General features: G+C 41.2%; 1 protein-coding gene across 1 annotated transcript; it reads right to left on the bottom strand.

Annotated features, from left to right (window-relative positions):
- Positions 1-512: 512 nt before the first annotated feature.
- Positions 513-23,651, bottom strand: LOC124268208 (uncharacterized transporter slc-17.2-like). The gene is given in 12 exon segments (XM_046703236.1): positions 513-1,076; positions 1,826-1,916; positions 8,511-8,661; positions 12,946-13,078; positions 13,432-13,567; positions 13,570-13,581; positions 14,922-15,045; positions 16,331-16,426; positions 18,105-18,192; positions 20,141-20,374; positions 21,763-21,911; positions 23,491-23,651. Coding segments are annotated over 12 exon segments (1,509 nt in total). The 5' UTR covers positions 23,549-23,651; the 3' UTR covers positions 513-839.
- Between the last annotated feature and the right edge of the window lie 499 nt (positions 23,652-24,150).

The following is a 24,150-nucleotide window of genomic DNA, read 5'->3' as shown; positions in this document are numbered from 1 at the left end:
GACATTTAACAGTAAAATACTGTGGACATTCTGGTTTACAAAAGAAATCTATTGAATGGCTTGTTAGTTATAAAGCTGATGATATTGCATCTGAACCGTTGTTATGGTTCTTGTGATTGTAAAGCCTGAACGATGTGTCTTAATACTGACTGACTGATTGAGTGAATAGGCTTTCATGCCACTTTTAGCAATATTCCAGCAATATCGCGGCGGGGGACAAAATAAATGGGCTTCACACACTGTACCCATGCGGGTAATCGAACCCGGGCCTTCGGCGTGACAAGCGAACGCTTTAACCACTTGGCTACCCCGCCGCCCCGGTGTGTTGTACTATACTTTGTCAATTTTCCATCAGGTCGAGACGTGGTGATATCAGAAAGAATTGTGATTAAAATCCAAAAATGTTTAGGGTATGTAAACCCGATGTCCATTTGTGATGGAATGCTTTGTTTCCTCTATTCCAAATAAAGGGACGAGTTAAATTGGACATAAAGACACAAATGCAAATCACATTAATTCATAAAAAACATGTATTTTTATTGACTAAAAGCTCGATTATAATAGCGAATGTGAGAAAATGACCAGCGCGATTGTTGCATTTATATTGGATGGATGTGTTTTTCTGTCACAGATTGTATTTATAAAAGAAAATATTGAGTCTCAGCTAAACCCTACTTTTCACTCTAAAATTGTACACATTTTCTGTATTAACGAATCCTTGATACGAGACATTTTCATTTGGAGATTGTGGTGATACGTTGAGGTTATCGACAGTAAACGCCTGCCTGATGTGTGGTGTATTTCCCCATATAAGTTGTATTCTGCCCAGGTGAAAACTGTTACAGTTGAGTTGACGTATCTGTCATTTCCTTCTTAGTGTCATCACTATGAAGCGCGTTGCCGGAAACTTCGGGATCGTCCTTCCCCTTCCCCATGTCCACGTCCACGTCCACCTCCACCTGATCCATGGCCCAGGGCTGCAGCTCTCCCCGGGCCAGGGAGCCGAACACCAAAGTTCCTAGAGCACAGAATCCTGCACACACGTAGAAGACGTTCCTCCATTCTTCCTGGGTTTTCTGTTGAGAGAGACAAGGTTCGATTGAGTATGACTGTGTAAACGTGGACAAATTATATGGGTGTTGTCATTAATATACTCTGCAAAAAAAGAAACGGAATAGCATATAAGTTTGAAATATCTGACGGAGTTTTGTTGTCATTAATTCAAAATTTATACTAAATATGAATTTCTTATGTCTGCAAGCATCAGGAGTGATTTGTGAGGGTAGAATAAAGTACACCCAAAATATCGAAAAAGTAGGGGAAATGCAAAGGCGGAACACACAGCATAGCCACAACAACGATGGAAACGTGTTTGGTTCGGTGACGAGTCACGTGTTTTGCTTCTCTGGACAGACGAAAGACGTCGTGTTCACAGACGTCGTGGGGAGCGTTATGCTCGAACCTGCATACAAGAAGTGGACAGGTTTGGTCACGAAAGTGTAATGGTGTGGACCGCCATCCCCCATACCGGTTGAACAGTCTTGGTACACGTCCAGGTCAATTTAACAGCAAAACGTTACACAGATCAGGAATAATCTACTACGTTATATAGTCTCCCTGCACAGATGAAACTCTTCAGGCACAGGTCCTTCCCATTATGCAATGAGCGGTTGTCATGACAACGCCTGACCTCACATTGGGGTGGGGTAAAGTCCCAATTAGAAATAATTAGAAATAATCCTTTGGCGAACGAGATGACGTAATGGATCAAGGGTCAGGATCGTTGCCTTCTACAAAACGTAACCGTAACCTATCGTTCACTTACGTTTGGAGTTAGGGCACCTGCTAGCAGTGGAGCCACCATCCCAGGGACTGTCGCCGCCGCGTTATCAAGTCCGAACAATATACCGGCGTATCTGGAACATAACTCCACTCACGGATACCCATGCATACAAACATGATCTAAACTGACGCACAGAAGAAAGTACACCATGTTTGTCACTTGTAAGTTACAATCAAAACACGTTTCAAAACATTTACGTTGATTTTTCAAAAACTGTCCCAAAGCAACAGGCGTGTACTTTCTTCTGTGCGTCAGTTCATGTCAGATAAATGGCACTCAGATGCCCGTGCGGTTTTCGTAACAAACATGCCAAACAGAATTTTGAAATGACGTAAGATATACCAGTTTCGTTCTTGGTAAAACGACAGAAAAAACTTACCAATCACATATGAAAATTACATCACGTTTTTCAGTGAGCATATAAATTATTATTACGTTTCTATTTTAATGTGGCGCGGTGGTGTAGCCTAATGGTTAAAGTGTTCGCTTTCTGTGTTAAGCCCAGTTCTGGTGTACCCCGCCGTGATGTTGCTGGAATATTGCTAAAAGCGGCGTAAAACCACACTCACTCACTCGCTCATTCGATTTCAAAACTGAAACAAGTCAACGGAAGTGACGTAAAATAAGTTTGAAACCATCGAACAAAAAGAATTAAAAAGTTGTATTAAAGAATTACAGTAAAATTACGTTTATAACGAAACTTGCTCCGACGACTTGCTTTATAAGTGGAAATACTTTTGACAAACTACTATTACAGCAAAATTACACCCAATTAGTCGTGCATCTGAGTTGACTGTAACTGAGTGTCCTGCAAAGTAATTACGATGATATACGCAATAGAGAGGCAGTAAAACATTTAATGGCTATACAGTTACAATCAGTAACAGTCTTCGTTATTGAACCTTCTATAGTATGTGTGAGTGGTCTATTTCTCCAAGTGTAAAGATACTAAATGTCGACAACGTAGCACGGGCAGAACGTTACAATCAGTAAGTCTTCGTTATTGAACCTTCTATAGTATGTGTGAGTGGTTCTATTTCTCCAAGTGTAAAGATACTAAATGTCGACAACGTAGCACGGGCAGAACGTTACAATCAGTAAGTCTTCGTTATTGAACCTTCTATAGTATGTGTGAGTGGTCTATTTCTCCAAGTGTAAAGATACTAAATGTCGACAACGTAGCACGGGCAGAACGTTACAATCAGTAACAGTCTTCGTTATTGAACCTTCTATAGTATGTGTGAGTGGTATATTTCTCCAAGTGTAAAGATACTAAATGTCGACAACGTAGCACGGGCAGAACGTTACAATCAGTAAGTCTTCGTTATTGAACCTTCTATAGTATGTGTGAGTGGTCTATTTCTCCAAGTGTAAAGATACTAAATGTCGACAACGTAGCACGGGCAGAACGTTACAATCAGTAAGTCTTCGTTATTGAACCTTCTATAGTATGTGTGAGTGGTCTATTTCTCCAAGTGTAAAGATACTAAATGTCGACAACGTAGCACGGGCAGAACGTTACAATCAGTAAGTCTTCGTTATTGAACCTTCTATAGTATGTGTGAGTGGTTATATTTCTCCAAGTGTAAAGATACTAAATGTCGACAACGTAGCACGGGCAGAACGTTACAATCAGTAAGTCTTCGTTATTGAACCTTCTATAGTATGTGTGAGTGGTCTATTTCTCCAAGTGTAAAGATACTAAATGTCGACAACGTAGCACGGGCAGAACGTTACAATCAGTAACAGTCTTCGTTATTGAACCTTCTATAGTATGTGTGAGTGGTTATATTTCTCCAAGTGTAAAGATACTAAATGTCGACAACGTAGCACGGGCAGAACGTTACAATCAGTAAGTCTTCGTTATTGAACCTTCTATAGTATGTGTGAGTGGTCTATTTCTCCAAGTGTAAAGATACTAAATGTCGACAACGTAGCACGGGCAGAACGTTACAATCAGTAAGTCTTCGTTATTGAACCTTCTATAGTATGTGTGAGTGGTTATATTTCTCCAAGTGTAAAGATACTAAATGTCGACAACGTAGCACGGGCAGAACGTTACAATCAGTAAGTCTTCGTTATTGAACCTTCTATAGTATGTGTGAGTGGTTATATTTCTCCAAGTGTAAAGATACTAAATGTCGACAACGTAGCACGGGCAGAACGTTACAATCAGTAAGTCTTCGTTATTGAACCTTCTATAGTATGTGTGAGTGGTTATATTTCTCCAAGTGTAAAGATACTAAATGTCGACAACGTAGCACGGGCAGAACGTTACAATCAGTAAGTCTTCGTTATTGAACCTTCTATAGTATGTGTGAGTGGTTATATTTCTCCAAGTGTAAAGATACTAAATGTCGACAACGTAGCACGGGCAGAACGTTACAATCAGTAAGTCTTCGTTATTGAACCTTCTATAGTATGTGTGAGTGGTCTATTTCTCCAAGTGTAAAGATACTAAATGTCGACAACGTAGCACGGGCAGAACGTTACAATCAGTAAGTCTTCGTTATTGAACCTTCTATAGTATGTGTGAGTGGTCTATTTCTCCAAGTGTAAAGATACTAAATGTCGACAACGTAGCACGGGCAGAACGTTACAATCAGTAAGTCTTCGTTATTGAACCTTCTATAGTATGTGTGAGTGGTTATATTTCTCCAAGTGTAAAGATACTAAATGTCGACAACGTAGCACGGGCAGAACGTTACAATCAGTAAGTCTTCGTTATTGAACCTTCTATAGTATGTGTGAGTGGTCTATTTCTCCAAGTGTAAAGATACTAAATGTCGACAACGTAGCACGGGCAGAACGTTACAATCAGTAACAGTCTTCGTTATTGAACCTTCTATAGTATGTGTGGTGGTCTATCTCCAAGTGTAAAGATACTAAATGTCGACAACGTAGCACGGGCAGAACGTTACAATCAGTAACAGTCTTCGTTATTGAACCTTCTATAGTATGTGTGAGTGGTCTATTTCTCCAAGTGTAAAGATACTAAATGTCGACAACGTAGCACGGGCAGAACGTTACAATCAGTAAGTCTTCGTTATTGAACCTTCTATAGTATGTGTGAGTGGTCTATTTCTCCAAGTGTAAAGATACTAAATGTCGACAACGTAGCACGGGCAGAACGTTACAATCAGTAAGTCTTCGTTATTGAACCTTCTATAGTATGTGTGAGTGGTCTATTTCTCCAAGTGTAAAGATACTAAATGTCGACAACGTAGCACGGGCAGAACGTTACAATCAGTAAGTCTTCGTTATTGAACCTTCTATAGTATGTGTGAGTGGTCTATTTCTCCAAGTGTAAAGATACTAAATGTCGACAACGTAGCACGGGCAGAACGTTACAATCAGTAACAGTCTTCGTTATTGAACCTTCTATATATGTATGTGGAGTGGTCTATTTCTCCAAGTGTAAAGATACTAAATGTCGACAACGTAGCACGGGCAGAACGTTACAATCAGTAAGTCTTCGTTATTGAACCTTCTATAGTATGTGTGAGTGGTCTATTTCTCCAAGTGTAAAGATACTAAATGTCGACAACGTAGCACGGGCAGAACGTTACAATCAGTAAGTCTTCGTTATTGAACCTTCTATAGTATGTGTGAGTGGTCTATTTCTCCAAGTGTAAAGATACTAAATGTCGACAACGTAGCACGGGCAGAACGTTACAATCAGTAACAGTCTTCGTTATTGAACCTTCTATAGTATGTGTGAGTGGTCTATTTCTCCAAGTGTAAAGATACTAAATGTCGACAACGTAGCACGGGCAGAACGTTACAATCAGTAACAGTCTTCGTTATTGAACCTTCTATAGTATGTGTGAGTGGTTATATTTCTCCAAGTGTAAAGATACTAAATGTCGACAACGTAGCACGGGCAGAACGTTACAATCAGTAAGTCTTCGTTATTGAACCTTCTATAGTATGTGTGAGTGGTCTATTTCTCCAAGTGTAAAGATACTAAACGTCGACAACGTAGCACGGGCAGAACGTGTTTGCGTAGTCTGTCTCACAGTCGCCGAACCATAATATTTTCCCTATAGCCAAGCCCTCCCTGCAATGCTAAAACCCAAAATGAAGCAAGTCTAGATTTCTCCAGGTTCAGGAACTCTGGTCTCCCTGGGGCTCCTTTTCAATTAAAATGGGTTTATTTGTTACAATCAAAATTATATAGTCTCCCAAAAAAGAAACGCATCATGAAAATAGCAATTTCATGTAGCAATGAATTAAAACGTGATTCATTTTACAAAAGGTTTTGCTCTGTTTATGAGTCCTATGGTGTTTCTGTTTTGAAACATCACAACAAAACGCACCATCCGTAAAATACCCGTTTTTAACTGCATGATTTTCAATTTCGGCGTGTAGTGTCACAGAATACACAATTCACATGCAATGCACGTGAACGTTGGGGATCAGATAGTCTCAATGATGGGTATAAAAGGTTGATCGCTGTCTGTCGATTATTCACTGTATTTGGAATATTGTTGACGAACGCAAAATGCCACGTCTAAGTGAAGCCAACCGTCATATCGCCATTTGTTTGCTTGAAGCTGGCCAGTCTCAACGTGCAGTTGCCCGACGCATGAATGTTCACCAAAGCACCATTTCACGGCTTTGGGAGAGATATCGCCGGCAGAATGAGGTAGCAGATGCCCCTCGTAGTGGGCGACCTCGAGCGACCACTGCGGCGCAGGATCGCTACATCCGGGTACATCACCTGCGTCATCGAACAGCTACGGCGACCAGTACCGATCGACAAATACCCGGATTGGGGAGGCTTTCTGCACAGACCGTCAGGAACAGGTTGAGAGAGGCTGGTGTACGTGCCAGAAGACCCTATTTTGGCCCTGTGCTTCGACAACAACATCGTCGACATCGAGTTCAATGGTGCACCAACGTTCAGGCCTGGAACCTACCGAATTGGCGTTGAATCTGGTTCAGTGATGAATCACGATTTCTATTGGAACGACGCGATGGCAGAATGCGGGCGTACAGACGTCGATGTGAACGTTTCGCCGACGCTTGCGTTCCCCAGGTTGACAGATTCGGCCGGGAAAGTGTTATGATGTGGGGAGAGATCACCTGCCGTAGGAGAAGTGATTTGGTGATGATCCAGGGCAACCTGACAGCTCAACGGTACTGTGACGAAATCCTACGCCCACACCTCCTTCCAATCATTGATCGCCAGAGGGAATTGTTTCAACAGGACAATGCCAGGCCCCACACAGCACGTCACACTAGAGACTTCCTCCAGAACCACAACATCAATGTGCTCCCCTGGCCCTCAAGATCACCGGACTCAAACCCGATCGAACATCTGTGGGATGCCCTGGAAAGACGGGTGCGACGCCGTAACCCTCAGCCCCAGACACTTCAGCAACTCGCACAGGCACTACAGGCAGAGTGGGCTGCGACTGGGCAACTAGAGATTCTGAGACTTATTCGTTCGATGCCGAGGCGATGCCGTGCAGTTCTGGATGCCCACGGTGGTCACATGAGGTATTGACTTCAGCGCCACCACACGTCTCCATGTGACACTCAAACTGACTTTCCTCGAGTTGGTGCCAAAGACGGATAAGTCTGCATTCCCAGTGTGCAATTTCGCTATATTTCATCGACTCATAAAGCCTACAAGATGTTTCAAAATAAACATAAAAATACAGTTGAAATTCCTATATGCGTTTCTTTTTTGGGAGAGTATATATATTCAGAGACTAAGCGTTAGTCTGTTTTTCTTAACGCTGTGTCCCCTCGGTTAAATATGTTAACTTGTACGCATAACAACTTGATAGTTTCTAAACAACTTTGATGAGAGCACAGCATCAGATATTGTTGGTAACTGGGTATTCAGAGGTGGACAGCTACTAAAATTCAACTTGATGAGTGAATGTCTGTCTAATCTGTTTGTCTGTATACAAGAGTAGTTATTGAGCTTTCAAAACAATAACATGGAATTGGATTCGTAACTTGTATTTCTATGTCAGGTACACACCAATATCAAAGTCAAAGAAAAATACAAATTCTAAACATCCCTAATAGCAAACTCAGCAGTTGACAACCTGTTTTTCGTTGGTGCAAAGTTTCATGAAATAATATATTGTACTCTTTCGAGATATGGTCCTGACAAACACAACACTATGAACAGAGTCAAAATGAAACTTGCTGCCATGGAAACGGACAAAACATAAATTCTTAACGACCCAAGTAGCACAAGGCACCATTTGACAACCTGGGGTTCCTTTCACGAAGCAAACTTTACTAAGGTTAACCTTAACTCCCATTCTTTAACATTGCACTATGGATACCTTAGTGACTTACGATCACCTTCGTGCTTTGTGAAAGGAGCCTAGGTCTTTGTGTGCACACAGTACCATGCAGGAATACCTATTACGAAGTCCACCCCTCCCTTTTGAGACTATTTGAGAGTAGGTCTAAAATGTTTCCATGGAAATCAAGAAAAAAGAAATGACACAAATCTGTAAAGTGCAAAAGGCACCACTATAGATTCTGTTTGATTTAGTTTTGTTGAAAAGCAGTGCTCAGTTTTTTAGTTATGCTCCGGTAACGAAATGATTACGGACGGACGGACGGAAGGATAGACAGACAAGACGTTGACCGAAGCGTTTCCAGTTTTAAATAAAACAAGAAATAGAAATCCTACCTTGGAGCGAAGTCGACAGTGTTGACAACATACCCAGCCGACGCAAATCCAACAAACCACATTGCTATCGTCAACAAAACTATAGCAACATAGCGGTGTTCCACATCCACAAACCCTGTCCCGATCAGGCACGCAGCTGCTCCTATGAAAGCTAAAAAGGAAAATAATGTTGTGCATAAAATGTCAGATTTTATTAAATTACACAACAAGCGCAATGCAACCAATTTGTCTGGAAAACAACTCGGGTGATTTCCATCGTCTTTGTTTTATAACCACAATGGGTGTTACTCCGTACCAATGATTTGCCGATCCGGAAATTTAATAACTCTGACGATTTAGTTCTGATTGCAACCATCCAGGGTAACGGGGTGTCGCCCAGTCTGGTTCCCGGGGTCTGCTGCGCTAACGCTTCAGCATCGAAGCGTTAACGCAGCATGACCCGGGAACCAGGCTGGGTGTCGCCGTACATATGTGGATATTGAAAAAGTATATGCAACACAATCATGTAGGCAAAGTGAGGATGATGCAAAATGAGAGGAAGTCAAGTGAAATGTTGGCAAAATGAATGGGTGGCAAAATGCCAACTATGTGACAATCCTCTGATCGATATTACGAACAACGACCAACGTCGTCGGATCCGATGACACACAATCAATCAGATCACCGATCCTAAGCATTGATATATCTTCCTTAAAAGGTTATTTGGTTTGTTGTTTATCGCCGCACTCAGCAATATTCCAGGTATATGGCGGTGGGTTGTACATAATCGAGTCTGGACCAGACAATCCAATGATCAACATCATGAGTATCGTTCTATGGATACGATGACATGCATCAACCAAGTCAGCGAGCCTGACCACTCGATCCCGTTAGTCGCCTCTTACGACAAGCATGGGTTGCTGAAGACCAATTCTACCCGGATCTTCACGGGTTCTTTAAAAGGTAATGATAATACATAATGAATAAGTGTTGACGACCAACACCCTATGCAAAAACGTTAATGTCTATAAACCTTTACGTCAAACAATCCGATAGTTTGCTGCACGTTAGGTGTCGTAAAATTCTTGACACTTTCAAGGAGGGTCAATTAATCTTTGTGAATCCGTATTTCTGTCAATTTGATTGATTCTGCTTTTCACACAGTTGTGATTGACTTACAATTGTCCAGTGTGTGTGATCTGGCGATATAAAGGGTTGTGGTCATACCGGTAGAAGCCAATGGTCAATACGTTCCACGTGGTTAGCAGGCTATGGAACTGGTATAAACAAGCCCAACATGTTGATGATCGACTCTGTCCAGTGATAAGACCCGAGACCCTATCCACAAAACGTTCGTTGCACTTTGCCATTCGTAACCCTATGATAAAGTATAGAGTTACGATAGGTCGTAACGTTACGAAAGTTTCGTGGATCGACCCATTTCAACGACACGAGTACAGGATCGACTGATCCGAAACCTGGCTTTGCAAAATCGAGCTCAAACGGCGCATTAAATGGCAGCAACCCATCATATGGCCCCGGAGGTTCGCGTTACGGGTGCGGCGATTAGAAATTGTATCGTTTGTTACATTTGGGATTACACTTTCTCAGTTATGCACATAGTCTAATACTTTTGGGTAGTTGAGTCCCATCCCGGATTCGAACCCGCACATTCGGAGTCATGCACCTTATAGCCAGTCTGGTCCAGACAATCCAATGATCAACATCATGAGCATCGCCATTTTGGATACGATGACATGGATACGAACCCGCACATTCGGAGTTACGCACCTTATAGCCAGCTCACCACAAAGTCAGCGATTGGACCCACTCAGACTACGCGTTTTTCACAAACATCGTAATCTGACAACTGTTTGTTTAAATGTATTTTGTGTAGTCCACTTACAAGTGATTTCATGATTATCAACGTTCGACGGCCACGCCCCTTACACATCGCCATTTTGCTATCAGAGGTCAATGGTGTACACAAAGCATGTAGAGACGGCTGTAATCTTTACAGGTCACGTGTTATATTTACATAAGTCCCAATCTACGTTGCATTCCATAATAGACATGGCCGTGTCCAGCAACGTCGATATGAACGTAACGCCAGTGTCAACCTGAGACCTCCTGATTTTGCGGTGGATCGTTTATGGTGTTGGGGCTTCACTATAACTTACTTACAATAATGAGCTCAGACTATTGAACACCTGTGGTTCATGATTATGATAGTAGTGGTGGTCCGATTAGTTGAAATAATTGAAGATTGGTCGCAATGACTAAACAACCAAGCAATCGATCACGCATTCTCATAATCGAACACAAACAATTTTGGACCACTAGTTTGCATTAACAACATTTTTCACACGGTTGTTTTTGGTTACATTTCATAAGCACCACAAGCTCGTTCCTTGTCATGATTGAATTTTTCTTAAAGACTCCAGGGAATTTCCTAACATATGTGACATTTATAAATGCATTTTGTGCAATTTGCAAAGAAAACACCCTGCAAGAACTACATATTTGATTCTATATCTTTGGTGCATTAACAACATAACCAGGAAAATTTGATAAATGACGTTAACCACCTCTGGTTCATGATAGCGAGACGTTTGTGTCAACGTAGTAGTAGTAGTAGTAGTGGTAGTGGTAGTGGTAGTGGTAGTGGTAGTAGTAGTAGTAGTAGTAGTGGTAGTAGTAGTAGTGGTAGTGGTAGTAGTAGTAGTAGTAGTAGTAGTAGTAGTAGTAGTGGTAGTGGTAGTAGTAGTAGTAGTAGTAGTAGTAGTAGTAATAGTAGTAGTAGTAGATGCTACTGGTATGTTTGGAAAAAGCATTTAGGTTTGAAACTGTTGAAAAACAGGAATCGTCCGCCACAAAAGCAAATTGTTGAAAAGAGTTTTTAAGGAAGATAATTAGCTCAAACAGATAATCTCAATATAGTTCCAGGCCAAATGCTAGAAAAGTCCGTATCTTTTAGGATCCCTCAAAAACACTAAAAGTGTTATCTAGTAGTTAGTAGTAGTAGTAGTAGTAGAACCACTCCCACCCGCTGCATGAGTATTGACAACATGGTCTAATAGGCGGCGACAAACACTGGTGTTCAATATGGTCTAATGGACGGCGACAAACACTGGCGTTCAATATGGTCTAATGGACGGCGACAAACACTGGTCTTCAACATGGTCTAATGGACGGTGACAAGCACTGGTGTTCAACATGGTCTAATGGACGGCGACAAGCACTGGCGTTCAATATGGTCTAATGGACGGCGACAAGCACTGGTGTTCAACATGGTCTAATGGACGGCGACAAACACTGGTGTTCAATATGGTCTAATGGACGGCGACAAGCACTGGTGTTCAACATGGTCTAATGGACGGCGACAAGCACTGGTGTTCAATATGGTCTAATGGACGGCGACAAGCACTGGTGTTCAACATGGTCTAATGGACGGCGACAAGCACTGGTGTTCAATATGGTCTAATGGACGGCGACAAGCACTGGTGTTCAACATGGTCTAATGGACGGCGACAATCACTGGTGTTCAATATGGTCTAATGGACGGCGACAAGCACTGGTGTTTAACATGGTCTAATGGACGGCGACAAACACTGGTGTTTAACATGGTCTAATGGACGGCGACAAGCACTGATGTTCAACATGGTCTAATGGACGGCGACAAGCACTGGTGTTTAACATGGTCTAATAGGCGGCGACAAGCACTGGTGTTCAATATGGTCTAATGGACGGCGACAAGCACTGGTGTTCAACATGGTCTAATGGACGGTGACAAGCACTGGTGTTTAACATGGTCTAATAGACGGCGACAAGCACTGGTTTTCAACATGGTCTAATGGACGGCGACAAGCACTGGTGTTCAACATGGTCTAGACATGCAGTATGGGGGGTAATGCCGGGTGTATCATATTACCTGATTTGGATGCTATCATTTGGCTTAGGAGTAAATCTAAAATCCCCACAAACACCCACATTCCTGCCGTTCTCAGACAACGAACATTCAATGATCAGTCACTTGCATAGTTGGCCAACAAATAAAACTGCTTATGTTAAACACTGTTGCAGACATATGGTTGTAACCAAATTACAATTGACAAAAGAAGGAAGGCAATGGAAATAATTTAGATTTTACCAACCCATTCATACCGTAAATAACAGACTCTACTCACTGGTTGGTGGCAGTACAATTCGCCTTTCTGATTAACATACTTGGTCATCAATTTTGTACATAAAAATATTAAAATATCATGCTGAAAAATTATGGGAAGGGGAAGGGGTGGGTGATGGGGGTAATTGATTTATTACATGACATGCAGTGGGAGGTCACTTACTTTGTATATACATTGGGGGTGGTGTGTGTGGGGGGTGTCATTCACATTGTACATGTCTCCATAAAAATCATCACATTGTCCGATATTATAGGGTTATGTGCACAGACCCATGGACTGGAAGATCCTCCGGGTGGCCGTGGTGCTGAGGTATTTCCTTGACCGGACGTAGTCTGCAACTTGTCCAGCCAACATCCCGGATACGGCCTGGCTCAGATAGGGAATGGCCGACAGCAAGCCGTTCTTGAAAAGATAATCAAAGAGATGTCATTAAGAAATTCCACGATTGACACAATGCACACATCTTGCAATTCTGAGTGAAAATATTTTGGAAATATATCCCGAGTTAGCAATATTCTTTCAATAACGAGTCAACATTGTATCATAGTGGAGAATCGACTTCCGGTCTTCACTGTGACAAGGTCAACTCAGTGACCTCAACAGTTAGGATTTCAGAGCAGCAAATATGGTTTTCTGAAGTTGAATTTGTTATGCTATGTTCAATGAATGCTATATCATAACGAACATGGTTTAAAATTATATTTCTTTCCACTTCTGTGGAAATACCCATTGGTCGAATGAAATTATATACTTACCTCGGCAATGTTAAAATCCAGCACTTCTTTCTGGAACGTTGGTATGTTGGTCAACAGCGTGTATGTTATCCAGTTGGAACACACTTGTGCAGCTAGACACGCCCATGTCGCCGGGGACTTCAGCAAGGCGGCCCACGGTGTTGAGAACCTCTGTATAACACAGTAATAGTTCATGTGTAAACTGAAGGAAGCATCACTTGAATCACTGGAAATGGGATCAATTCGTCCTTTCGGGGCTCGTTCATTCTTCTTCAGCAGTCAGCAGGTGTTTTAGTTGATGGATAATTGCTCTATTTTGTAAAACGAACTTTAGAGTTGAATGGCCCTTTACGGTCATGCTATGACTGTTGAGGTTGTTTCAAGTAAAAGAAGCACTGGTCATTCATTCTGGAAAAGTAGAAGCAACGCAGCATACTGTCATTCTTCAAACTTATAGAGAACGTATATATGTCAACCATAACATGGTCTAAGTCGAGGAAATCACTCAAATCTTTGGATTCCAAAAGTAGAATCAAACTCGCGCTTCCGGAGAGCGATGATTCTTCTTTCGGATTCAACATAATTTTATTCTATTCTGCAACAGCCATTCTGATAATGAAAAAAGAATGTTTTGTTAAGGAAGCATTCGTTGTAATATATACCTACAAGAGCACGTAATTTAAAAAAAAAATTCAACCAAAGTCAAGAATCAATTGGTATTGGTATGGAGAAGGATGTTCAATGGGAATTATCAGTGTATGAAATAAGGCCCGCCCGACCGCCCGAGACGGTTTAGATTTCTGACGGACGGTCAAAATTTACAGCTAGCCAGCCAGATGGTCTGGTAAAATTTTTAGATGTTCCATACATCTGTGTAAATTCACCATATTTGGTCTGGTTAAATCCATTTTGGGCTGGTAACATTTTGAAGTTACTAGCCCTGATGTCTGGCTGGATGTTTGGCATACCCGAAGGGAATGGATTATGTAACATTCCTGTCCAAGTCTATTATTAGCGACACGCCCTTTCGGGTCGAAGGGAGATAACTCTAAATACCGGAAGTGATCTCGAAGTCAGTCAATGTCAGTTGGGGTAGAAGTCTTTATTTTGCTGAGTGTCTGGTAAGTGATGAACTGTTTCGTAGATGTCGATGGGATAAGGATGTTAGGCTGTAAGTGTCTGGTAAGTGATGAACTGTTTCGTAGATGTCGATGGGATAAGGATGTTAGGATGTAAGGTTGCATTTTCAGCCTGTATCCTGAATAAACAAGTCGTGTTGTTCTATTTTTCAGGATCACAGCGGAGAACACCAAGAAAGTCTTTCACACAGTGTGACACACTGCACCCATACGGAGAAATGAACCAGATTCTTCCGTGTGATAAGGACACGCTTGGGCCTATAATCCTTAAAGTTAATCGTTCGTCCCTATTAAAAGTCAAAGGTCTATAAATATTTATGTTAAGCAAATATATAATATATTTCAATAACGTGGGTATGGACGATAGGCTACCTCTTGTTTTTCCCTATACTAGAGATAATATAGTTCCTCTCTCTCTCCGTGATACGAGGGTGTTCAGCCGGTGTGCTGGCGACCGTTATATACCACAGCCCGCACCATAGCAGCGATATACCACCTGTAGACAGGAGATAAAACAGACTGGGTTACAAAGTAACTGGTATCAGTTTGTAATCGGATTATTAACATTCATTAATATCAAAGATTTAATAACAATTTCGTAATTTCCTTCTTGCTAAAAGATAGGTCCTATGCGTTGAATGATGTAGATCTGTTTTATGATGTCTTTTCTGACAGCAATGAGTTTTCTTTTTCTTGTATAAGGTAGTAAGTGGGCGAGTTCAACCATGCCTTAACCAGAGATGCCAACCCATACGATTTTATCGTATTCGTTACGAAAAACAACACAAAATACACGACTACGATAGCAGTAAAAATATACGATTTTTAAAGAAATACATTACATTAATTTTTTAAATAGCATACGTACCATACACAATAAATTTCGATCACATTATATTCAGTATCAAGCTATATGTGGATACGTACTACTGATTTAGTTGAGTAAAACGTTAATAACAAGATCTTAGACTATATATTTAATTTTTTTATTTAATATGAAATTTCTTTGGAAAAGTTAATACTAATTTTGGCCAACATATACTAATCTTTTAATCAGCTTTTGGCCAAAATACTAAATTGGGCCAAATTAGGGTTGGCATCTCTGCTTAACTCGATTGTTTACAGACCGCGTTGTGCAGCTGTAATACTGTTGGATGCGGCGCCAAACACATACTCATGATACAGACAAAATTGCACAATATACTTTGCATTTGGCAGAGATTTCTCACGAAAGTGTAAAGGGTTTTGTCGTTTCTATACTCTTAAACAATGTATCGGTTATAATTATCTGTTTGAAATATAACTTTGGTTTGTTTCTTAGTTGTCTAACGCCGCAATATCCCAGCTAAATGGCGGCAGTCTGTAAATAATTGAGTCTGGACGAGACAATCCACTGATTGAAAGCATGAGCATCATCCACGCTGTTGGGAGACGATGACATGTGTCAACCAAGTCAGCGAGCCTGACCACCCGATCCCGTTCGTCGCCTCTTACGACAAGCATGGGTTACTAAAGACCAATTCACGGGTTTGAAATATAACTAATTAAGGTAATCCTGTCATCAGGGCTCTACAGTATTAAGAATGTTTTATGGACATAATGGGCGGATATCAGGAACACTAAGCTACTAAGTAAGTTTCATATGAAGAACACTTCGTTCAATTTGAAGTTAAGAGATAATTGTGAAGGATACTTGGTTATAATAAACTATTTTTGAGGAATAGTAATTGAACTGGAAATGAATCTGTTCACTTCTTAATCGGAATGTTTTTCTTACTTACCTGTAACGTAGAAGATGGATCCCCAGCCGTTGTCGAAGCCATATATGCACATGAACCCCGATATAGCGAACGTTGCTATGCTGCCAAACTGAGTTCCTGGAATTTAGAATATGATATGAAGCCAGGCTTCTAATTCTGTCTGTGACAAATAATCCAGACAGTCTTTTAACAAGATAGATTTCATGATTGACAGTTTTGAAAAAAAATACTGTTACATGTTTACACGCCGTTTTGCTACTTTTGGTACAAACGCTCTATCCGCTCGACCGCAGGGGCAGTTGAAATATACACCTGGAAAAAAGTTAAGTACTCCTAAATATTGAACACAAACAGAACTGGGATTGAGAAATTATTGAAAGTGTATTTGGTGGAACGTATCTCCCAAATCCAACCTGTGGAGCATGTCCAGAAGCAAATCCACGACTTTTCACACGTGCACTTTGTACACCTGCCACATGGCGGTGTTTAATCTGCTTGGGGCTAAAATGTTCGATTATTTGTCTGCCACTATGGTACGCAAAAGATTATCAGGTGACCAGAGGCGGAATGTATAACTCCTGTATGTACTAAAAAGTCGTTTGGTCAGAAAATACAGGGAAACCATGTGGATGTACAACCCAGGGTAACGTCAGATCGTTAAGGCAGGGCAATATTGAGGCTCACTCGACGACACCCATTCGCCACAAGCATTGGTCTGAAGCACCAACTGGTCTTTTCGAGAGCTGTCCGGAGTCTCCTACGGAGAGCCGGGTACAACCCAAGAACGGTTATCAAACGTCCTCAACTGAGCGATCATTACCAACGAGCACGTTTGACTTCGTGTTTACCAGGACAAAGCTGGAATCTGAGGAATTGAATACATTGGTCTGATGAAAGCCGGTTCCTTCTTTGTGTAACTAATAAAACGCTTGAGAGTTTGGGGGCAGCGAAATATAACATTTGCAGCAGAAAAATATTCAACCAACAGTTGCCTTTGGTCGTGGTGTGGGAATATGTCATGACTGTAACCTTGACTTCGTGGCAATGCATGGGAATGTATATCCCTTAAGTGCTGGATTCAGTTGTTTTCCATTTTGATAATCATCCTCTTGCAACAAGACCTGCATTTATGGATGACAACCACGCTGTTCGAATTCTCGTGCAGAGAGAGTGGGGGTTGGGGGGTCATGCGACTCAGGGCACAGACAATATACCAAGCACGTGCAGGGCACACTATATATATTGATTTATGACGTTCCTATGTTACAAATACACCTTTGTTCCACTTCCATTATAAGAACATTGAAAGAAACTGACTTTTTGTGTTTTCTTGTAGGCAAGACATGATCTTACAGAAAAAACATGCAGCTTCACCAACGTACTGTGCGTGCACACCAAAGATAGTCGAAACATAGAAGTTTCTAAAAAGAAGTACCGGGGGTGCTTAACTATTTTCCAACAAAAACCAGAAAACTCCCGAGAACAAGAAGTTTGAGTCAAAGCATTTTGCTAATTGCTGTTGCCACTTTTGTAACACCATGTATTGACATTTTCTTTTAAACCCTGAAACTGTGTTTTGATATAATTGATAAATCATCCATACTGATGTGACATTTTAGTTGACAAAGCAGATTTCCAGGTTAACCTCTGTGTTTCAATTTGAATAAAAAACACACCTGGCAACACAGGTCAGAGTTAGCGATGTTGTGCATCGGTTTTGGTTTGAGCAGACAACAACGCCATTATGTCCTTTCTGTGTGCATAAAATCTGTGAAAAACATTTCATCTAAATTACCTGAATAGCAGACGGCAGTGAGTTTTGTCCTCTCTAATGGCGGCGCCCATCGGCCCCACATGGATTGTAGACTCGGAAAGTAGACTCCCTGGGGAGAGTAAACTTTAAAATTTAGTAAGCAGGAAGTTGTATTCATGAAGTTCATCAGCAAACACCACTTGAAGGTTTTTATTGACAGATACATAAAAAACAAGTTAAACACATAACCTCATTATTCAACTACATTGTATGCAGGTGTAACCGGAGTGGTCTTGTATATAGGTCCATTCCCATTAATGACTACTCCCAGTTTGACTACCTGCCCAATACACAACCTGTTCCAGTCGAGTGGTGTTTAATTACTAGCTCTCCCCTCTATCAGGTAGACTGTCACACCAACCATCAGGTAGACTGTCACAATTTATTCAGCTAAGTACATAGATAACACTATATAAACAATTATAGCTGTACCAGGTTCATACAACATTTATTCAGCTTCTTCTTCTTCAGTATATTTACAAGAAATTGTTTTGCCACCCAGCCTGCTGCAGGAACAAATTCAATGGGCGACTTCTGTTGTCTCTGGAGCTGATCCTGCAGAGGCGAGCATCTATCTCTCTGTACATCATTTTCCTGGGTGACGCAGAAGTTCCATGGTCCTGTCTCCTGTTCATTGCCTCGATGCTCTTGATTGCCTCGATGAATTCAAAGATGTTAGGGTGACCGTGTCTGATGCTCTGGTTGGGTGAGTAATGACAACCTTCAAGATAGTTCTGCAACAGCAGCAGCATCAACAGGTAGTTGGTGGAACTCTTCATTGTAGATCTGGGGCATTGGAGTTGACTCATCCCTGGCTCTTTTTCTCAGTGTGCTCTTGAGTCTAGCTGTGGGTGGATTGTCGGGCCCGTGATTGTGCTCTCCAGTAACTGTTCTGATGAAATTTCCAGTTGTTGACAAGTTGCTTCTACATCTTGGAACAACACATTTCCAGTAGTCATCCACATTACTAGACTTGTTAAGCTTATACCGAAATCCTGCATGCAACACTTGTCGGGCTCCTCTCTGTGATACAACAAACTCTGAACACCAACAGCCATAGCTAACTCAAAATCTCTGTGACTGGGTCTTATATACTTGTTGATACCACAAAGACAAATACATTATGTAGATGTCAGTTTAATGGCTATAGTAATGGAAGAAGGCATCAAATTTTCCCATCAGCGGACACCCTCCCCTTTTGACCTGAAAGTTTATTAACTAACCATTGAAACCCTTCCCTCTTTTCTGAGTGTGCAGATACATATATGGAAGGCAATGTGAAAATACAAAACGAAATCTTGGCATGAAGTGGTTATAACAGTGACAAGGTGACCAGATTGTTTGCAGTCAGGGAATTGATCATTGTTGTGTGCACTTTTGTGACTGAGTGAGCAATGGTGATTGAAATGACATTGACCAATGTACCCATGTGGTTAATCGAACCCTGGTCTTCGGCGTGACGAGCGAACGCTTTAACCACTAGGCTACTAGAAGACGGTCATGAGAAATAAATGTTCAGAATACAACATATGTTATATTTCTCACAATCTCTAGTAAACCCTCGTAGTCGTGGTTTCTCCTATACATATACCAACGGATTCGTGGGTTCTTTTAAGTGCACAGGGTTGTGTACTGTACACTAGGGGTTGTGACAACACTGAAAGAGTCTGCACACACAGTTGACTCCAAGGTTTTTACACCCGGTCACAGGTGGGCTCGATCCGGTCACCTCAAGCTCGCTGGATCACTAGCCTGGCGTTTTTGCCAGTTCGCCCACCACATACAGTATCAGGTACCTTCGTGCGTTGAAAACTGGGAATCGAACCCACACTCTGAGTAAGGCGTCTTTCTCTCAGTACACAAAGTCAGGTATCAAACCCACTCAGCCATCGACTTTTACAGATATGGAATAACGGATAACAGTGTTGAAATGGTGACGACTTAGTGGTAACAGTTATAATTGTGGTTTATATTGCACTAACATGTAATGCAATTTTAAGCTTAAAAATAATTTCTACCTGACACACTCCAAGGATCACACGAAGCACATACACCAGGTAGATGGAAGTCCGGGCGCCGATTGGTAGAAGCAGTGAGACGATCGATCCAATGAGCATTCCGATAAACATGACGTACTTTCCGCCATATTTACTGGCCAGTATTCCCGCGGGAATCTGTGTGAATATGTATCCATAGAAATACGCGCTGAGGATTCCTGACTGCTCTCCCTTGGTCCAGTAGAACTCGGCACGCTACAAATATAACGTGTAAAGTACAAGGAAGTATATATTAAGCTTACAAATTCCATCCCTAAAAGTGAGTGAGTTGGGTTTTACGATGCCTTTAGCAATATTTCAGCAATATCACGGCGGGGAACACCAGCAATGGGCTTCACACATTGTTCCCATGTGGGGAATCGAACCCGGGTCTTCGGCGTGACGATCGAACGCTTTAACCACTAGATTACCCCACCGCCCCTCCATCCCTAAAACATATTGACAGATTGTGGATGTGGTTAAACTTGTTGACACTAACTTTATTTGTTGACATTAATAATTCTCGTATACCAGATAGATCCGATACAGGACAAAGCAGGACACTTAAAAAGGTGTCATCGCTGATTTTCAGTGATCCATTCTTCAATATTCACAACTATTTTTCCCTCTTCACCGAACAGAATTCGTTTCTGGGGAAAGTCAATATTGTGTATTCTTTTGCACTGATGCTAAAATAGCACGATGACTTTGGTCTGTGGGGTTGAAGCAGCACTAAGAATGAGCGCTCAATGTCTACCTTCAAGAAGCACGCAGTGCGTGCGTTACAATATACAACTAATGGTAGCAAATTCGTTGTGCAAGGAATAATACTTGTGGGGATTGTGCTGCTTGGGTACGCCTCTGAAAACTTTTGTCGAGGGTTTAAAAACCGATTTGCCCCGATTATGTTTCAAAGTTTGTCAGCACCGGGGTTTCACCAATGCGGTAATGGCTTCATATTTAAGTCACTTCGAGCTTTCGCACCACCTAACGAAATAACTGTAACATATATAGTTGAACAGTTACATGACTAACCGTGAGTACTGTTCAAAGAGGCGTCAAACCAAATTCACTCACTCATTCGTAATTAATCGCTATTTGGAAGCATTACTTTATGAACAGAAGACAAATGCTATTGAAATGAGAAATTTGACTTACTTTTTACGTAACAAACTGACGCATTAAAGCCAGTTTTCACAAAATACCGTAATTATTTTGAAAAATATTTTGATTGTGACTAACAATACCATGAGTGAAAAATGATCCCAAAGCACGAGGTGTGTAGTTTCTTTTGGTCGTCAGTATATTATCAAATCATTGAGTGAGAAATCTTGAATAAATAGTATATTATGACAGAGCGATTTCAGGCTTTGTCAATGCCCACTGATCAAGAATAATAATGCAGTCTAACAAACCCCAATAGAAGGTCGTGTCAGCTAACCTTTTGAATTGACCAATCAGAACACAGCTACCAAATCGCGAAAGTTCGCACGCATGCCGTTTGAACTTTTACCTCGATAACGTTTGTACTCGAACGATTCTTAATGCTATTTTCCTGAAGCCTGTGAGTGATAATGTGAGCACCGAGCCAAGGTAGCAGTTACCTCCGATATCGACGTCGTGACATTGGAGTCGGTGTCGTTGACCATGCAAACGATGGCGACGCTGAGGTTGGCACGTGCAGCGTACAGAATGCTGCCCCCGAGCAAACCAACGTACGATAGCAGCCATCGTTGTGAGAACATGCACGACACTACAAAGGAAGACAAACACAAGTGAAGCTTCTGGAGGAAAAGGGTACAATTACAATATACACGTGCCAACATATAATGTTGATCAGGTAGCCTAGTGGTTAAAGTGTTCGCTCGTCACGCCGAAGACCGGGTTCGATTCAGCACATGGTTACAGTGTGTGAAGCCTATTTCTATTGTTCCCCGCCGTGATATTGCTGGGATATTGCTAAAAGCGGCGTATAACCATACTCACTCACTCTTGGTTTGATTCCCAATATATTATTATTATGTCACCAAATTATTCTATTTATGTCAGTGTGACGAAGTTGGCTGGACTTGACCTGACCATTGGGAGATTCCAAAAAGATATACTTTGAAATTTCCCATCTTACCTCTCGCGTTCGTCAAGATTGTCAGTGATCAAAAGATCTACTGTCATACTTTACTTCTGTAATGAGTTCCCAATTTGTTCATATTATTATATGACTATTACAAGAAGCTAATATCACTTACAGTTTGGGAATGTTTAAGTCATTTCCGAGTATCCCCTTCTTTGGACTTGAGAAGATTTCCAAATTCGACTCTTAATGTAACAAAAGTGTCGGATGCAAATGTCTGTTTCTACTTGTTCAATATGCTTCTGTCAAAAAAAACAAAATTTTGAAAAAATAACCTTTAATTTGTAAAGTTCAACTCATATTTTCTCATCAAATGTCCTTTCTATTAAAACTGACATTTGACCTGGCCAAAATAATTTTGCGATGAGCATATAGGTAACATTATTGTCCACAATTTTCAATCATGATCTGAGCATTCCAAAACTACTTTTTTTGATGAAAATCGGTCAATCCAAACCAGAGTTATCAAATTAAACCACCCAGCTGTCGGTTAAAATATTGCCACAACTGACATGACATGTTGCACCTTAAAAGGGCCTCTTCACGGTAGACGCGTACGGAAGCTGATGAAGCTGATTGTAAAAAAATCACATCCTATTCGGTCGCCAGAACTGCACCACATTTTCACCATTTTGGGGGTCTGGCTTCTATGCCACAATCGAGTCTGGACCTGACAATCCAGTGATCAACATCATAAGCATCGATCTACGTAATTGGGATACGATGACATGTGTCAACCAAGTCAGCGAGCCTGACCACCCGATCCCGTTAGTCCCCTTTTGCGACAAGCATGGGTTACTGAAGACCAATTCTAACCCTGATCTTCACAGGTCCCATCCCAGGGAGCTATGATGGTCATCTAAATATGATTTCGGAAGGAAGCACTGCTAAAAGGGAGATTACAATTGGATCACAATATTTAAATATGTACCAACATTTCGACACTGATGACAAAATAACGTTAAGAAGGTACTTGTTGCCGGGCGTTCAGCATTGGGCTATATAACAAGGATAGGTCTGTTCGCATTTAATATGTGTCTGAGCTAAGTTGGCATCTCACAGGGCAATTAGAACACGCGCGCGCACTCACACACACGCACTCACGCACACAACTTGAACGCAACGTTAATTTGAACATTTCGTCTGAAATCAAAAACACGATGACATGTATGTGTATATACGTTGTATATATTATACCTACATGAGAATGCTCCAGGAGATTTCTCATCTTTGGCTTCGGGCTTCTCCTCGCTCGACATCTTGTATGTAGTCACATAGTATGTACATGTAAGTGGCAAAGCAGGGCCAGATCACTGTGAGTCCCCCGTTCTGAGAACAAACACGCTACGCCTGCATGTCAACATCTCTAGATACAATGATGTTTAAGATAATGCACCTTGACATATGTATGACATATTCAGGGTAACCCGGCCTATATAAAATATATATGTTATCATAGACAACTGTTCTTTGAAATCTTAAGTGCATATGGTAAACAAATATAATGCTGCTTCACAAAAGAAATTTTGATGGTGTCTAAAGCTGTCTACCAACATGCTCAAGGGTACATTTCATCTTGCCTCGCTGTTTGATTTATCAGAAATCGAGTTTGATTCTGAAAACAATAGCTTAAGCCATGGTGTGATTTTTCGACAACAGAGTTTTAACACATACTTCATAAAGTAAAACTCATTGACCTTGGTCCGTTAATCAAGAAATACCCCATGGAGGAAAAGTACTGTTAGCTACATATACTCTCGAAAATAGTAAGGGATGTTTGAAACATACATGTCATGATCGGTCGTCTGAAAAAAGATCAGCTGCTTTGATAAATGACTTTCAACTTTTGAACACATCCCAG

Source organism: Haliotis rubra, unplaced genomic scaffold, assembly GCF_003918875.1.
Source record: "Haliotis rubra isolate DU_JTF1 unplaced genomic scaffold, ASM391887v1 Scf137, whole genome shotgun sequence".
NCBI lineage: Eukaryota > Metazoa > Mollusca > Gastropoda > Lepetellida > Haliotidae > Haliotis > Haliotis rubra.
This window is presented reverse-complemented; position numbering and strand designations above follow the sequence as displayed.